Source organism: Penicillium daleae, assembly GCF_028827525.1.
Source record: "Penicillium daleae strain IBT 16125 chromosome Unknown utg000006l_segment0_segment0, whole genome shotgun sequence".
Taxonomy (NCBI): domain Eukaryota; kingdom Fungi; phylum Ascomycota; class Eurotiomycetes; order Eurotiales; family Aspergillaceae; genus Penicillium; species Penicillium daleae.
Window position 1 is genome coordinate 3,931,700 of NW_026623154.1, and position 14,754 is coordinate 3,946,453.

General features: G+C 51.4%; 3 protein-coding genes across 3 annotated transcripts; 2 read left to right on the forward strand and 1 right to left on the reverse strand.

Moving 5' to 3' along the window:
• Positions 1-6,840: 6,840 nt before the first annotated feature.
• N7458_007125 (putative 1-phosphatidylinositol-4,5-bisphosphate phosphodiesterase Plc1) lies at positions 6,841-9,072 on the forward strand (the record flags this gene model as incomplete). Its single annotated transcript, XM_056910507.1, has 1 exon — positions 6,841-9,072. One exon carries the CDS (start codon positions 6,841-6,843, stop codon positions 9,070-9,072), a length of 2,232 nt encoding a protein of 743 aa, XP_056766211.1.
• A 61-nt stretch (positions 9,073-9,133) lies between these two features.
• Positions 9,134-10,339, forward strand: N7458_007126 (uncharacterized protein; the record flags this gene model as incomplete). Its single annotated transcript, XM_056910508.1, has 1 exon — positions 9,134-10,339. One exon carries the CDS (start codon positions 9,134-9,136, stop codon positions 10,337-10,339), a length of 1,206 nt encoding a protein of 401 aa, XP_056766212.1.
• Positions 10,340-11,544: 1,205 nt separating this feature from the next.
• On the reverse strand, positions 11,545-13,600 carry N7458_007127 (nucleobase cation symporter-1 family protein; the record flags this gene model as incomplete). Its single annotated transcript, XM_056910509.1, has 5 exons — positions 11,545-12,084; positions 12,161-12,888; positions 12,957-13,206; positions 13,279-13,349; positions 13,501-13,600. The coding sequence occupies 5 exons, from the start codon at positions 13,598-13,600 to the stop codon at positions 11,545-11,547; spliced, it is 1,689 nt and encodes a 562-aa protein (XP_056766213.1).
• Positions 13,601-14,754: the final 1,154 nt, after the last annotated feature.

A 14,754-nucleotide genomic window follows, 5' to 3' on the forward strand; every position in this document is an offset into this window, starting at 1 on the left:
GCAATAATTCTTTTCTGTACAGGTCGAAATGAAGCAATTGGAAAAAGCGGGGTGGTGAGTTAGAGCTGCTGATCGTAGCAAGGAGCGGATGCGAGATTGAGCGACGGGGGTTAGTCATTACTTACATGCGCATCAATTGGCAGGGCTAGGGGGACCTTGTTCGTCCTTGCCCGTTTCGGCCTCGACCTAGGTTCGAGGGGAAATAATATGCTCACGCCCGTGATTGTAGATTCTGGAAGTCTGTTGATGATTTTGGTTTCCTGTTTATCGTCTTTATTACTTGACTTGTTGTGAATATCCGCCCATTATCCGTGGTTGAAGATTATTGGGTGACTTTGCTGTTTGCTGCTCGTTGAAATCGAGTTTGGGGGAGTGATGGAACTAAAAAAAGGTGTTATGGCCTCACTAACCGAGTCTGGGCATGGATACGTAGGCATATTCAGAAACCTCGGGGGCCAAGTGTGACGGAGGCATAGACTGAGACTATAATAAATGTAGTGATGCATGACTACTATCGCTAAGATGTACAATATCTGGTATTATCCTCCAGCCACAGCAACAATGACTTCGTCAATGACTCTCTTCAAGGGATATCCATCACTCTCAGACGACTTTATTACGTCAATACATATTTTACCGTTCTTACATTACTTCTGGTAGCCATAAATGACACTCTGTCAAGCAGTGGGCCTTTAGTTCAAGAAAGCGCAACGTTAAGGAGCCCCACTCAAGCCAATGGAAGAACCCAAGAACCTTGGAAGGAAGCACGTCTAAGACATTGCTCACCCCCTGTTCGCAGCTATCCCGAACTGGGCCAAATTGAGTCAACGGAGGCCTCTTTGTCGCCAAGTGGCAACCCAGGTCCAAGCTACAATTATATCCAGTTCCAGTGATTGGACCCGACCCTGGGCGTCGCCGCTAGTGATTTGGGGGATGGTGATGGGATGGTGAATGGGAGAAACTTGGCTGGGAGGAGGTCACGGGAACCATGGCAAATCCCGGTATCAAGGAACCTATGAACTTGCACGCTTGGGAGTATGCTTGATAGACTATTCCATATGGACTTGATGGGATGTGAGACGGCACGAACAGGAGAGATTAATCGAGACGTGCAGTGAATGAAGAGCCCTCCCGTCAACCAAAAATAATGCTTCCCCCACCACAATTATAATCGCACCCCTCTTTTCCCGTGATCAACAAAGATTGTCGGTCGGTCGCCCGCCCCAATTGGGTCGCGATGCGCTCACTGGCTGCACGATTTGAACTTGGAGTTCAGTTCGGCAGATGATAGGAGGCGGTCTGCAAAACAATGATTGCTCTGACCCTCATGCTCCACTACGCACGCGAGATTATCATCCGTCAGCGGGCTGTCGTGACTTGCGATGCTTTCTTTCGAGCTCTCTCCTGCGACTGTGGCGGTGGCCCTTGCTCTAGCCACGACCCCTCACTGGTTAACGACCACGATGTGATGCTTTTGAAGGGGCATCCGATGATGCTTCGCTGATAGCGTGGCGTCGCTGCATGCTGCTGCTGCTCGTGAAGATCAGGATCAGCTGTGACGAATTTGGGTATCTCATGGGGAGGAGCAGCTCGTTGCACCCCGTTGTGACCATCCACGATTGGATGAACAGTATGATCACAATCTACTTATCAAGACCACGATGCCGAGGTGCTCAGCAAGGCCGCCACAGCCGCTGTACACGATCGCGATAGCGCACGGATCGGTCGAAAACTGTCAGCAAGGCTCGATGCCCACTGCCAGGGAATTTTCCCCGTGGTCCCAATTTAGTGTAACTACTAACTAGATATAGTAGTTAACGGCAGGGCCACCTATGATAGTGAGTCATCATTTTAACCCCACGCACGTGCTCAAGCCCTGGGGAATCTTTGACGGTGCAAGAGGCGGGATGCCGGTTGATGTGAGGCCTCACGAACGGAGGGGCTATCTTTAGGCAGTCGAGTTCTTCCATTGCCCGTGTGTGGATTCTTGGTCCTGGAAGCAGCAAGGAAAACCAAAGGAAAACAGTGCCAAGAAGAGGGGATATTCTCGTCCGGGATCCAAGCTGTCCAGTTGCACGGAACTATTCAGGACATCAAGGAAGCATGATTGGATTAGGGTAATCAGTCCCGTCGCGCAAAGCCCGCATAGCAGCACGATATACTACCGAGTCAAGGTCACGACCCTCGTTACCTGGTGGTCGGTCGCGCGCTAAGGTGCCTCACCATGAATCACTGGGCCTGCGAGTGTCCTGCGAGAATCCGAGGAGAGGGGGTCACTCAGCCTCTCGTTCTCACCCTCATACGACGTGCACTGCTCACCCGGGTGTCGCGGATGTGCAGAGGGCACGGAAATCAAGGAAAAGGGCTGAGCATGGCATCGCCAACGCATCAGGTAACGCGGGGTTGACAGCGACCCCGCAGAGCTATCTACTCTACACGGAGTACAGCCTCGAAGTTGTATCCAGTTTGGCATTGACTGCATTTGCGGCTTGTCGCATTGTGTATCACGCGTTGATGACCGAGACGCCCACTGTAGTGATTTAGATCCAAGGATAGACTAGTCGACCTGCATGACCGCAGGTACGAGTCGAGCTGAAGGGAGCATGTGTCGCCGTCTGTTGTCTATTCTGATTCACGATACCCCTCCCTGCCTCCAATCGAGGGGTTAAAAAACATGCAAGCCATGAATATTACATTTGAAAAAAAGATCCGTATTACCAAAATCAAGCCGGAAAGCAAAAACGGGTTAAAAGAATAATACTCTCGTCAAACTATACCCCATCACGTTACCAGACCGCTCCTTAATTGGATAACACGGTGAACAAAACGGAGGACAGACAACAGTAGTTGGGAGATGGAATAGGCCCATCATTCTTGTCCTCCACTTTGAGTTACCAACTGGAGTACAACTAACGGTTTACTGGAATCCTACTGGAGCACATCTTCTCCTCCCCTCCACTCGGAGGGTTCGTCAGAGAACGGACTCTCAAACATCCGACGATCTCTCGCGGGCTCATTGCGGGGATCCACTGGCTCCATCTGCACCGCCCGAAAGTTTCACTGCCACGGCCCCAGCCTCACAGTGCACAGGGATGTTAGGGATGGCAGGGATGCTGGAGGAGTCTGTTAGTGGTTTTGCTGCAGCCTTACCAGTTCCGGCCCCCAAGGATTAAGGGTGAAAGACATGACGACGTATGGTAGCTATTCTTAGCCAGTTCTGGTTGAATCTTCTACCAGCAAAAGAAACCATTCAATCGTTGCGGTGTAGAACAAAGCTCGGCGCTGGTCATCGTCAAAGCCCTTGACCACCCCACCACAACCCTAGTACTATGTTTTTCTCACAGGGTTGGCCAAATAGGAGGGAATGATGATGTACATCGTGATCGACCTCCTGTGGCACACACGGACTTCCTTCTGCTGTACATCCCGTTAGTCTGCCAGTTGGGCAGAGACGTACGTAGGCGCCCGACCAACCAGTAAACCGAAACCCCCTCGTCATCATCATACCGTGGTAACTAAATTGTAGGCACAACCATAGATTACTACAATCTTACAGGGATGTAAGCGAAGATCGGTCGAGTGAATGAGAGATTGTCGGTACAGATCAAACCACAGGAATCCGAGAGCTCCGCATATTCTCCCCCAGGACCAGCGTGTCGGTGCTGGGAAACTTCACAAACCTACTAAATGAACTATATACTCCGTACATGGAGGACATAAAACCCTCCCTGTGGGATTATACAGCAGGGTAAGAATGACGATGTGGACCATTTGTATGGGCCAGGTATGCGACAATACCACGCGACAGGAGTCGGTAACTGGAAGTTCATCCTCAAACTACGGAGTTATAATAATAATGTACGGAGTAGTGGTTTTACTATACTTGATACTCCTCGTAGGACCACTTCTCTTCCCCACAGAATACGATAGCCCAGTTCTACTGTACACTAGCAAGAACAGGAAAGGAAAGAGAAGAGAAGCTGGTGGACTCAAATTTATGGCAATTGTGGGGGAACTGGAGCCCGGCACACAATTGTTGGACTATGAAAGTCTGAATGAAATATGACTGCTCAAGCGGTATCCACTTGACTGGAGAAAAATCTCCGTATACTGAGTCAGTCATGGTCCCCGATACACCTTCCTCCCATGCCCTTTGGTTATTGCTACAGTACTCGGTTGACGGAGCATGGATGGTTAATGGAGGAATTAACCAAGTACAGTAAGTCCTCATCTGCTCAATGTTCTCACTTGCCCGGTCGTCATTACGCCGACCCCCTTCCACGCATCTGAAACACTGATCGGCCCCCTCCGTTTGGCCGATAGCATTCCCCAGAAATTACTGTGGGCAGAGGGATCGTCCAATAACACCCAGTAACGAGATCTGCCCATCGCCCGTTGGCATTTGCAGTCATTCCACATCGTCATCCCCATATCTAACGGTACCCAAACTGCCCTGAGAGACAACGGCTAATTGGCAAAGTCGCATCTCATACCTTTCCTCACCGTAGGAGATCGCTTCGTGAATTCTAATCTCGCCTTGGGCCGTTGCTATGCGTTGTTTCCACTCGTCGTCTGTCCGTGTTGCTCCTGTCAATTTCGATTTTGAATATTTAATTGAGGGTCGGTCCTTATTTTTTGTCGCCCCCATCTTAGATTATTATCCCTGGACCTGTTTACCGTCTGTCTGATGCACTCTAAGCCTCATCCTGAGGGCTATCGAGATACTATTGATAGACACGGGTCCGCCTTTCTTCCTGCTTTTATTTCTTATTCATCGCCTTGGAGACCTAGACCATTCTTGCCTTTTTTTTTTTTTTCCATTTATCGAGGGATACTTTATTCCCAACGTCTCAACCGCTTCTATTTCCCGCTATCTATACTTCTCACTGTCAGCGCCAAACCACGGCCAGATATTCTTTTCCGTTTCCCTCGGGCTAGAAGTCTGCGAGAGCCTTCAATTATCGTGATCTGGCGATCATCTACTGGGACTGCATTCTATCACTATTGAATGCGCAACTATAACAGAAAAGACAAAGAGTTGTACATCAGACGAGAGAGAGAGAGCCAAGGCTCAAGATTGCCCTCCCTCCGTACCGTATTCCATACGTCTCACCAATACCTGAAACCAATACCATACCTTACCTGTCGTCCAGTACGGAGCACCCTCATCAGTGCCCATTCCACGGTAAGTACCGTATTTCCAGACGTCGAAACCCAGCAACAATACCCGTACCCACTGCAGCTTCAAATCCAACCCGGCGGAATCGCTGGGAATTGATTGATTCATTGATTAAATCATTTTTTATTTCCTTCTCCCCCTCCCCCTTCCCTTCCACTTCCCCTTCCATCATCCTTCCAAACCCTTTCTTCTTCCATCTTCAACCTTCATCCTGATCGCAAATCCCTCGACTTAGGAGAACACTGGTTTTGTCCTCCCGTTGCATGATCATCGTGATTTCCGCTGCAGGAGCAGTCCCCAAACCCACCTCGCATACGGACTGGAGTGGCCACCACGTAACCGTGCAGCAACCCAGATCAGCTCACGACTACGCGACCAAACAGCACTAAAACGAGTTAATCCAACATCAGCGAAGCCATTCAACTCCGCCCATTCCCCCGATTGCTTCGTCTTTCCCCTTTGGACCGCCTGCATCCACTGCGTTGGCAGTGTCGCAAACTCCCGATTTTCTCGTTTCCTTTTCCATATCGCATTGCCCGTTCCTTCTCCGCCCTCCCGTTGCGCCGCCAAAAAAAGTCCCCTGCACCCTAGCACGGGTACTCCCATCGCCCGCTGCATCGCTAGTCTCCAGTCGCGGCCAATCGACTGTGGAGCTCGACGGACTAGGATTCATACCCTGGTAATACTTTTTGTTCTCTATCCTCGGTGGAAATTTCCCTGGGCCTTGTGGGTGCCGCCGCCGATTTGCGAACACGCGACTGCATCTTTTTTTGGGGCTCTTCCCTGAGCGCTGGGATTGAGAACTCGCATAGACGCAGTGTCGACAGCCTTTTGACTTTTCACTCCCTGTCATCGGTCCCCCCGCCCTGGTTCGCTCACTGGTTGCGCGATCAATTGGTCCATATCGCAACATCCCCCTCCCTCGTGCAGAGGCGGCAGCTTTCCCCACGGACCGGTAGATCGTCAAGCAGAAAGAGGGGTTGCATTGATCCCATTGGGAGGATTCAACAGGAAAATCAGCTGGGTTTCCAAAAGAAGCAACCCTGGTACTCACGGAACGGAACCCTGGGCTCGGAGATCATCCCTCGAGTAGCGTCTGTGACGTCTATCAGCAAGTGGTTACCGTCGGAGGAACTCTTCTCGGTCTAGAAAGGGGAAAGAACAAGAACGAGCAAGAAGAAAAAGAAAAAGAAAAAGAAAAGCGAGAACCATTGCACGGGGCCAGTGCCCTTTGCAATTGTTATCAGGGACCTTTTTTATCTTCTTGTCTTCTCTTTGCCTCAAGTCTTCTCTATCTCGATTCTTCCCTTTTTTCGGCTTTTCCCCGTGAAGCGCTCTCCGGCAGGGCTCTCCGCATTCCATTCCAGCCAGGCCAAGATGCAGAGTTCAAGAACGGATCCTTTCTGCTGAGGACGTGGCTGAACCCCATTATTTTCTGACTGTGTCAAGCTATTCCGTTTTCTTTTCTTCTTCTGGCTCGGATCCCTTTCCAAACCTGGCCTCTTGCAACCTTTGAACGGCCCCGGCTGGTCCCCTGCGCTGTTACCGATTCGCCCTTCTGAACGAGTCCAGGTGACTCGGAAGTTGGCACGGTTCACGAACCCACTAAGATATTGCACGTATCGACAGCTGAGCTGTCGGTCTGATAACGGATAGCCGCCATGGCCTACGCTACCGCAACCTCGCCTCCGGCCATGGATGCCGACGCTCAAACCACCTTAAAGCTCACGACATCTCTTCCTCGATCCACCTCCCTACATCATGTCGTTGCCTCTCTACCCCCTTCAGCTCCGACTCCTTCCTCGGCACCTTCCTTCACCTCTTCACCTACCTCAACCCCCGTCTCGGTTTACCCAGGTCCGGGTACACCGAATGCCTTCACGCCCGCCGGTACTCCTCTCCAACCTCCCAGTGAGGGCCCGCGTGGTCGAATTTATCCTCTTCCTCTTCCCGCCCCGCTCGAACTTGGCGAATCTATGATGGCAGTTCCCGAGATTATCAACCCCAACGGCAATGGGGTCAATGATCCCTCCACCTCTAGCTCCAAGGCCCCAGGCTTGATGCGAAGAATCTCCCGAGGCGCCGCCAGCAAACTGACAAGGAGAAGGCAATCGGCCTCGCAAAATGACAAACGAGACCGCAGTTCCGGTCCCGTGATCTTGCGCCGCAGGAGTGACAGCAAGAACAACACACAACCCGCCCGAGACACCGCCCTAGAGTCTAGCAATGAGGATGACTCCATCGAAGCCTTGGACGGACTGGGTGCCTGGGCTGGCTCAGAGCCCTCGAGTCTTCGAAGTGAAAGCCGCATGATGTCGGCCCGCGAATTGGTCGCCACTGCCGGTGGTGCTGTCGCTCCCAAGGTGGACTCTGCCGTGCAGCGTGGAACCGTTTTGACCAAAGTTACGAAGAAGCACCGCAAACAGGTTCGGTTTTTCTTGGACCTGGATGCAGCCAAGGTCTTTTGGGACGTGTCAAACCCGGCCAAGCGCTTTTACATCGACGATATCAAGGAGATCCGCGTTGGCGCAGACGCTCGGAACTACCGCGAAGAGCACCAGATTCCCGAGGACACTGAAGGTCGATGGTTTACCATTGTGATTGCCGACTGCGAACGTTTCAAGGGTCGCGCTTTCAAGACGTTACACCTGATTGCTCCTAATGACCATATTCTCGAGCTGTGGACCACGACTCTGGAACATATCTCTCGATACCGGATTGGCCTAATGGCTGGTCTAGCTGCTTCGGGCCAGAGCGACGCTGTCCTCCAAGCTCATTGGCAGCGCGAGATGTCAAGATTGTTCCCCCAGGGCCTTCGTCCTGGCGAGGAACAAAGCCTGGACTTCACGGCCGTCGAGAGTGTGTGCCGCAGCCTGCACATCAACTGCTCCAAGAACATGCTTCGAGCTCAATTCTCCAAGGCCGACGCTGGTCATAACGGCCGGTTGGATTTCTCTGAATTCAAGGACTTCCTGAAGCGTCTGAAGGAGCGAAAGGATGTGAAGGAAATTTACAAAACTCGTGCGGAGGATCACAAGACTGGTCTGACCCAGGAAGAATTTTTGGACTTCTTGCGCGATGTTCAGAAGGAGGACGTTGAAGCTGATCGCGCACACTGGGTCGCTCTATTCGAAAAATTCGTCAAGAAATCGAGACCCCGTCTGTCTAACGCTTCTGACACGTCCGACACCAGTGCTCTCCCGCCCACTCGCATGAATCTTGACACATTCTCGGCTTATCTCGCTTCCCCGAACAATGGGATTTACGCGTCCAAGGCTCCCCAGTCGCGATTCGATCGCCCGCTGAACGAGTACTTCATTTCTAGCTCTCACAACACTTACCTACTGGGCCGCCAAGTCGCTGGAGCCTCGAGTACCGAGGCTTATATTAGCGCGCTTCAGCAGGGATGTCGTTGCGTGGAGATCGACTGCTGGGATGGTGCTGACGGGCGTCCAATCGTGTCTCACGGACGGACTATGACCACTAGCGTGCTCTTTGCGGATTGCATTACGGTCATCAATCGCTACGCCTTTATCTCCTGCGACTTCCCCCTCATCCTTTCACTCGAGGTGCACTGCAATCCTGAGCAGCAGTTGGCTATGGTCAAGATTATGAAAGATACTTTCAAGGAGCAGCTGATCCTGGAACCGTTGATGACCAACTGTTTCATTCTGCCCTCGCCCGAGGAACTCAAGGGCCGCATCCTGGTCAAGGTCAAGACGTGTGACGAAACTCAGCTCGATCCTCGCCAGGACACGGTCAGCTCCATCGGTACCCATGGTCGCAAGCGCAGTGCCAGTTCGCCATTTGTTCGCCCAACTCCTCCCCCCCGACATGACTCTCTCCAGCGCTACAATGCCCCTTCCTTCGCTGTCAAGCCCACCCTCGATTAATTCCGAGGATGGCATCGGTCCTTTGATTTCTCAAGACAGACGCTCCCTCACCGCCACTAGCATGAGCAGCGCCACCGAAGACAGTGACGGAGCATTGATCTCCATGCACAACGAGAAGAAGAAGCGTCGCCGCCAGAAAAGCAAGATCACCAAGCCCCTCTCGGACCTGGGCATTTACACTCGCGGCTACAAGTGGCATAGCTTCTCCTCCCTGGAGAGCAGAAAATATAACCACGTGTACTCGTTCGCCGAACGTGCCTTTGAGAGTATCTGCCAGAACCACGACAACAAGGTCTCGCTCGAGGCTCACAATCGGAAGTATCTCACTCGTGTGTACCCCTCGGGCTTCCGTCTTCGTTCTTCCAACTTTGACCCGAACAAGTTCTGGCGCCGCGGTGTTCAGATGGCGGCGCTCAATTGGCAGACCTACGACATCGGTATGCAGATGAACCAAGCCATGTTCGCCGCTGGATCTGATCGTACCGGTTACGTCCTTAAGCCTGAGAGCCTCCGTCTCCCAAGGCTAGAGAGTGACGGCCCGAAGCGAAAGATGGAGCGAAGACTGGTTCGATTTGCAGTTGACGTGATCTCGGCGCAGCAGCTCCCGCGACCTCGCACTCTTGGCCCCGAGGACAGTATCAACCCCTATGTTGAGATTGAGATGTTCAGTGCTGATGACCGCGGTCAAAGCCTGGTTTTTGGCGAGGGCGGCATGGATGCTTCTGCACGGAGTGGTATGTCCGGCATTGGATATCCGCACCGTCGACGCACCAAGATTGAGCCAAGCAACGGCTACAGCCCTGTCTTCAATGACCGTTTCAAGCTGTCCTTGGAGACCAAGTATCCCGATCTGGTCTTTGTCCGATGGACCGTCTGGAGCTCCCTGGATGGCCGCAGCGCCGGGAACAGCAACAGCGTGCAACTGGCTACTTTTACTGCTAAGCTCACCAGCCTCTCTCAGGGTTATCGCTACCTGCCTCTGTACGACGGCAGCGGTGACCAGTACCTTTTCTCGACATTGTTCTGCCGCATCTCCAAGGAGGATCCTGTTCCTGTTCAACGCCTTGACCTGGAGGAGCTCCGAGCCGAGCGCCTGGGTATCTTCCGCCAGATTGGCCAGTCTGTCTTCAAGCGTTCCTCGTCTACGGACCGTGAAAAGGACCATTATGCGGATCGCAGTGAGCCTATCAGTCCCGAAGACAAGGATAGCTCTCCAAATCTCACTCCGACCGTCTCCACTACATCCACCTCTTCATTCCTGCAATGAGAGGTGGTCTACCTCTCTTCTCCTTGTTGTCGGTCTCCTTGTTACATCTACCCTCAACCATCTACCTCTCAATGTCCACCTTTGCAAGTTCGCGCACGCGTCATCTTGTAGTCGTTGGCATTCTCTCATCACATCTCTGCCTGTTTAGTTTTGCATGTTACTACCATTGCTATACCCGTCGCAGCGATACCCCCTGTTTGAATTCGTGTACATTCTATTGCTGTTTGTGTCTCAGTCTGTTTTCTTTTGTTGTTGTTTTTTCTCTACTTTGTACCAGCTCGGTGCCCATACGGCAAGGTGTTCCTTTGCTTTTTACTATTTTGGTTTCACTCCTATCTCCGGACACTTGTGGACTTCGGCCGAACAGCCACCACCTCTTTATCCACCTACATCGCATTTGCGGGAGTCATTACCTGGGAAAGATCACTTTACATCGCTCATCTCATTTCGTGGCTGGTTCACCGGAGTAAACACACATCTCTCACTCATCATTCGGGCATCTCATCGCATGGTATGGTCGGGAATGGCAGGGTTCCGTCCCTCCAGGCATATTTCGCATTCGGTTGGCAATCTGGGTGATTCAACCGAGAGGCGCCCTATCAATTTGCCTTTATTGGGCCTTTTTAGCTCTCTATGGAGGAATTTTGTCGCTCATTTGACAAATTTTTTTAACTTCTTTCTGGGTGCTGGATCTCGCCCTTCTTTGTTCTTCTTGTCGGTCTCTTGATTCTTCCTTTATTGTTGGACTTTGCTTTCCTTCCTGTCGTGAATATTGTGTTTTTAATAGATGACGCGCTGGGTCGCATGGGATACTTGAGGGATCTGTCTATCCTTGGTTTCTTTGTCTGCATTCGAACGGTCGTCTAGGCATAGATCAATCTTAGCATTGTCTTTTTCATGACAATATGCTTTTATCATCTTGTGTATCTTTGTAAACTTGCTTAAAAGGACGGATGAACATGTAGTTACCGCTTTTGTCATAGTTATGGATCCCCGAGGCAGGCATTTTGAAAGCGCAAATTACCGGCGAAGAGGGACTTTACAAGTCCCTTACAAAATAATCATCAATTGTCATCACGTCTGGTATATGTAGAAAGAAAAATCATGTCATAAACCATCCCAACCGAACGAAGGAAACCAACGTAAAAAGAAGAGCTTAAGTAACACCCTCCTAACAAATCATTAGATCATCCAGTCCTGAACGCTCAGATCCTCTTCGCAGAAGTATTAACCCCCTTCTTCTGCTCATCCGGCGGCAACGAATCCGCAATCGACCGACGATCATACCCCGTATTCTCCTCCTCATCACTAATCGGCCGCCCATACGCCACCCCATACTCATCAACATCATCAATGTCAACCTCATTCCACCGGTCACTAGTCGCCGGCACGGGGAAGAAATGAGTTAAAATCCAGTACATGCCCCCGGACACAATCACGCCGGTGAAATAGTTGATGTTGTAGATGTACTGCGCGCCGACGGGGACTTGGCGGCCCACGGCGCCGGCGAAGCCGACGATGTTGATTAGGATGCCGGCGATGTAGGCGGCGTAGGCACGCCAGGAGAAGCCGAGCGTGTAGTAGTAGGGGTCTGTTTTACGGCCGCTGTAGAGGGCTTTTATGTCGAGGTACCCTTTGCGGACGACGTAGTAGTCGCAGATTATGACACCGGCGATGGCGGAGAGGAAGAGGGAGTAGGCGGATAGGTAGGTTGTGAATTGGTTGGATGATGCTACTAGGTTCCACTGTGAGGGTGTTAATGTTAGTAATGTTATTTGCGGGTTGAGAAAGATAGATAATTTGGGGGAGGGGATCATGTACCGGGCACATGGCTAGGCCGATGGCAGCGCAGATGTAACTGCCCCGGCGGATGTTCAGATATCGTGGCATGAGGGCAGTCAAGTCTGTTCCGGCGGAGACAGAGTTGGCTGAGATATTCGTTCCCAGCTGTGCAAGGGCAAATCCAGTGGCAATGATGAAGATGCCGAAACGCTGGCCAGAGCTCGCGCCTTCGAGGAACATGCCAAGCAGGTCAAGAGGGTTCCAGATTGGATCGCCCTTGTAGATGACCGCCGACGAAGAGGACACGATAATGCCAATGAAGGAAGTAATACCGAACCCGATGGGAATAGTAAGAAGCTGCGACCACAGCGCGTCCTTGGGTTTCCGAGCAAAACGCGAAAAGTCAGGGTCGTTCATGATCAGAGCAGCAAAGTTTCCGATACAGCTCATGACTCCTTTCACGAAGACCCAGGCCAGTGTGCTGCCGTGCACGGTGCTGCCCTGGTGGACGACTGGACCGATACCGTGCGCCCGCGAGATGGCCCAAGCGAAGAAGGCAATGGCGGCGATGGGCGAGTAGATCGCCTTGACGGTGAACAAGTGTCGCACCTTGTGAACTGGGAACCAGAGAGCTGGGAGGGAAAGCAGCCAGAACAGGAAGAAGCTGAGGAAGTTCTTGGTGTCAACGCCAGCACTGGCAGAAAGTCCATTGTGCAGGTTCTTGTAACTGGGCCAGATAGCCTCGATCATCAAAGTCACACATTCGCCTAGAAATGATGCAACCGTCAGTGCCAGTTCTCAATGGCGATGTGGACGCATGGCTTTTGGTTCTCACCTCCAATATAACTCTGCACACCATACCAGATAATAGCCATGACGACACGGTTGATCACGGGCCAGAAAGAACCCCAGATGCCAAATGAAGCTCGTACGGTCACTGGGAAGGAAATATGATAGACGGCACCGATGCGACCGGTGAGGCAAACGAAGGTTGCGGCAATGAAATATCCAATCCAAACACAGAGCCATGACTGCCACCAGGATAGGCCATCGACGATCATAGAGGAGGAGATCATCCATGTGTTCTGGGGCTTACGTTAGACTGGTCTTCAATTTCGGCGTTCTTTGCCTCGATTATATTCAGGCATTGCACTCACAATGTTCAGTGAGTCCGCAATCCAGAATGCGATATAGTTCAACCATCTCCATTGACGACGTTCGGGTTCAACTACGGTCCACAAGATTGCATTGATTAGCTCGACTGGTCTTGAAGTGCATCCTGAATGCCATGAAAATTGGAAGAATGCTCATCGATATAGAACAGTATTCGATGGTAGCGGGGGAACAAGCTCATTCAGCATCGTCAATGGTCTTCTCACCTGGCCTCAAATCGTCATTTGTCAACATCATCTGGGCATTTGACAGCCCCGGCTCGCTGGAGACGGCAGCTTTGTTGAGAATCCATTTGAGCTTCGACATGATGCCGGGCAATGGAATGAACCTGCAAGGTAGAAGGCAATCGCTCAGAAACAAAGAGTGGCAGCAGGATTAGGAACTAGCCCGGGCTCAACCAGCGGGCAGCAAGCGATGATGTCAAATTCAAGAATGATATTGCCAGGCCAAGAAGTCTGGGTCAAGGCTTGGGGAAACTATGATATAATAAGTCGCATGAGAGGGGTCCGAGCCGCCCATAGGGTTATCATCCTGCTCGCATGTCGCATGGGTGATGCGGATCCTGGAGCGTCACATCCCCCGTTCCACTCCGCCATGGTGCGATAAGAAGAGGCAATCAGAAGTGTTTTAGTGGGACGATCTTGGGGCCCGGTCTGGCATGTGCGATAATCTTGGTGCGATCTGCCCGAACATGCTTGGGAGATGTGGAGGGTTCGAGCACGGCGTTGGGGTAGTACGCCTATCATTTGCCATGGCCCGAGTCGCTCTCGAGTAAGACTGCTGTACGGAGTATATCTGCGATAACGGCGAGGGGATGGCTCCACTTGGGCTCTCCGCAAGCAGAAGGGCGTGGATGATTGGCAGATACTAGGGAGGCTGCGTATCTAATCATCGAGCAAAAAAACTGGGGCTGCAGATTAGTTGACTACCGGAGTAACCTAGATACTACTCCGTAGATAGGTTAGTGATGATTAGCAGTTGACTCGATGAGATCGAGTAATGGCAACCCCACGGTCACGTGGCCGGTGGTTGAGTATAGTAGACTCCGACTGTTTACTACCGTAACCTTCACGGTTTGTATACCTTCGACTTTCACTGACATGGAATATAATCAAATTACATGTCGGAATCTAATAAAGGCTTCAACTTGGTGTGCTTCAGCTTTCTCATTCCTGCAAAACCCTTTTATATCCATTTTGAATCATCTTCCAACAATTCAGGCGTCAACTCTTAGTGTGTTGCCAACGTCAACGTACACCATATAGTTAACTAAGATGTTTCTGTCAGAGTCTTTAACTCAGAAGAAGCCACTGCATTGGCAGAACTTTGATATTCACCGAATCTTCTACCAAGTAGGCACAACATACAAAGGATAGAATCATAAGGGAAAGATTCACCCTCGAGGGTACAACCTCCATAATCTCGGCTGGAACCCGTGGAAGCTACCACCCTCGATAGGT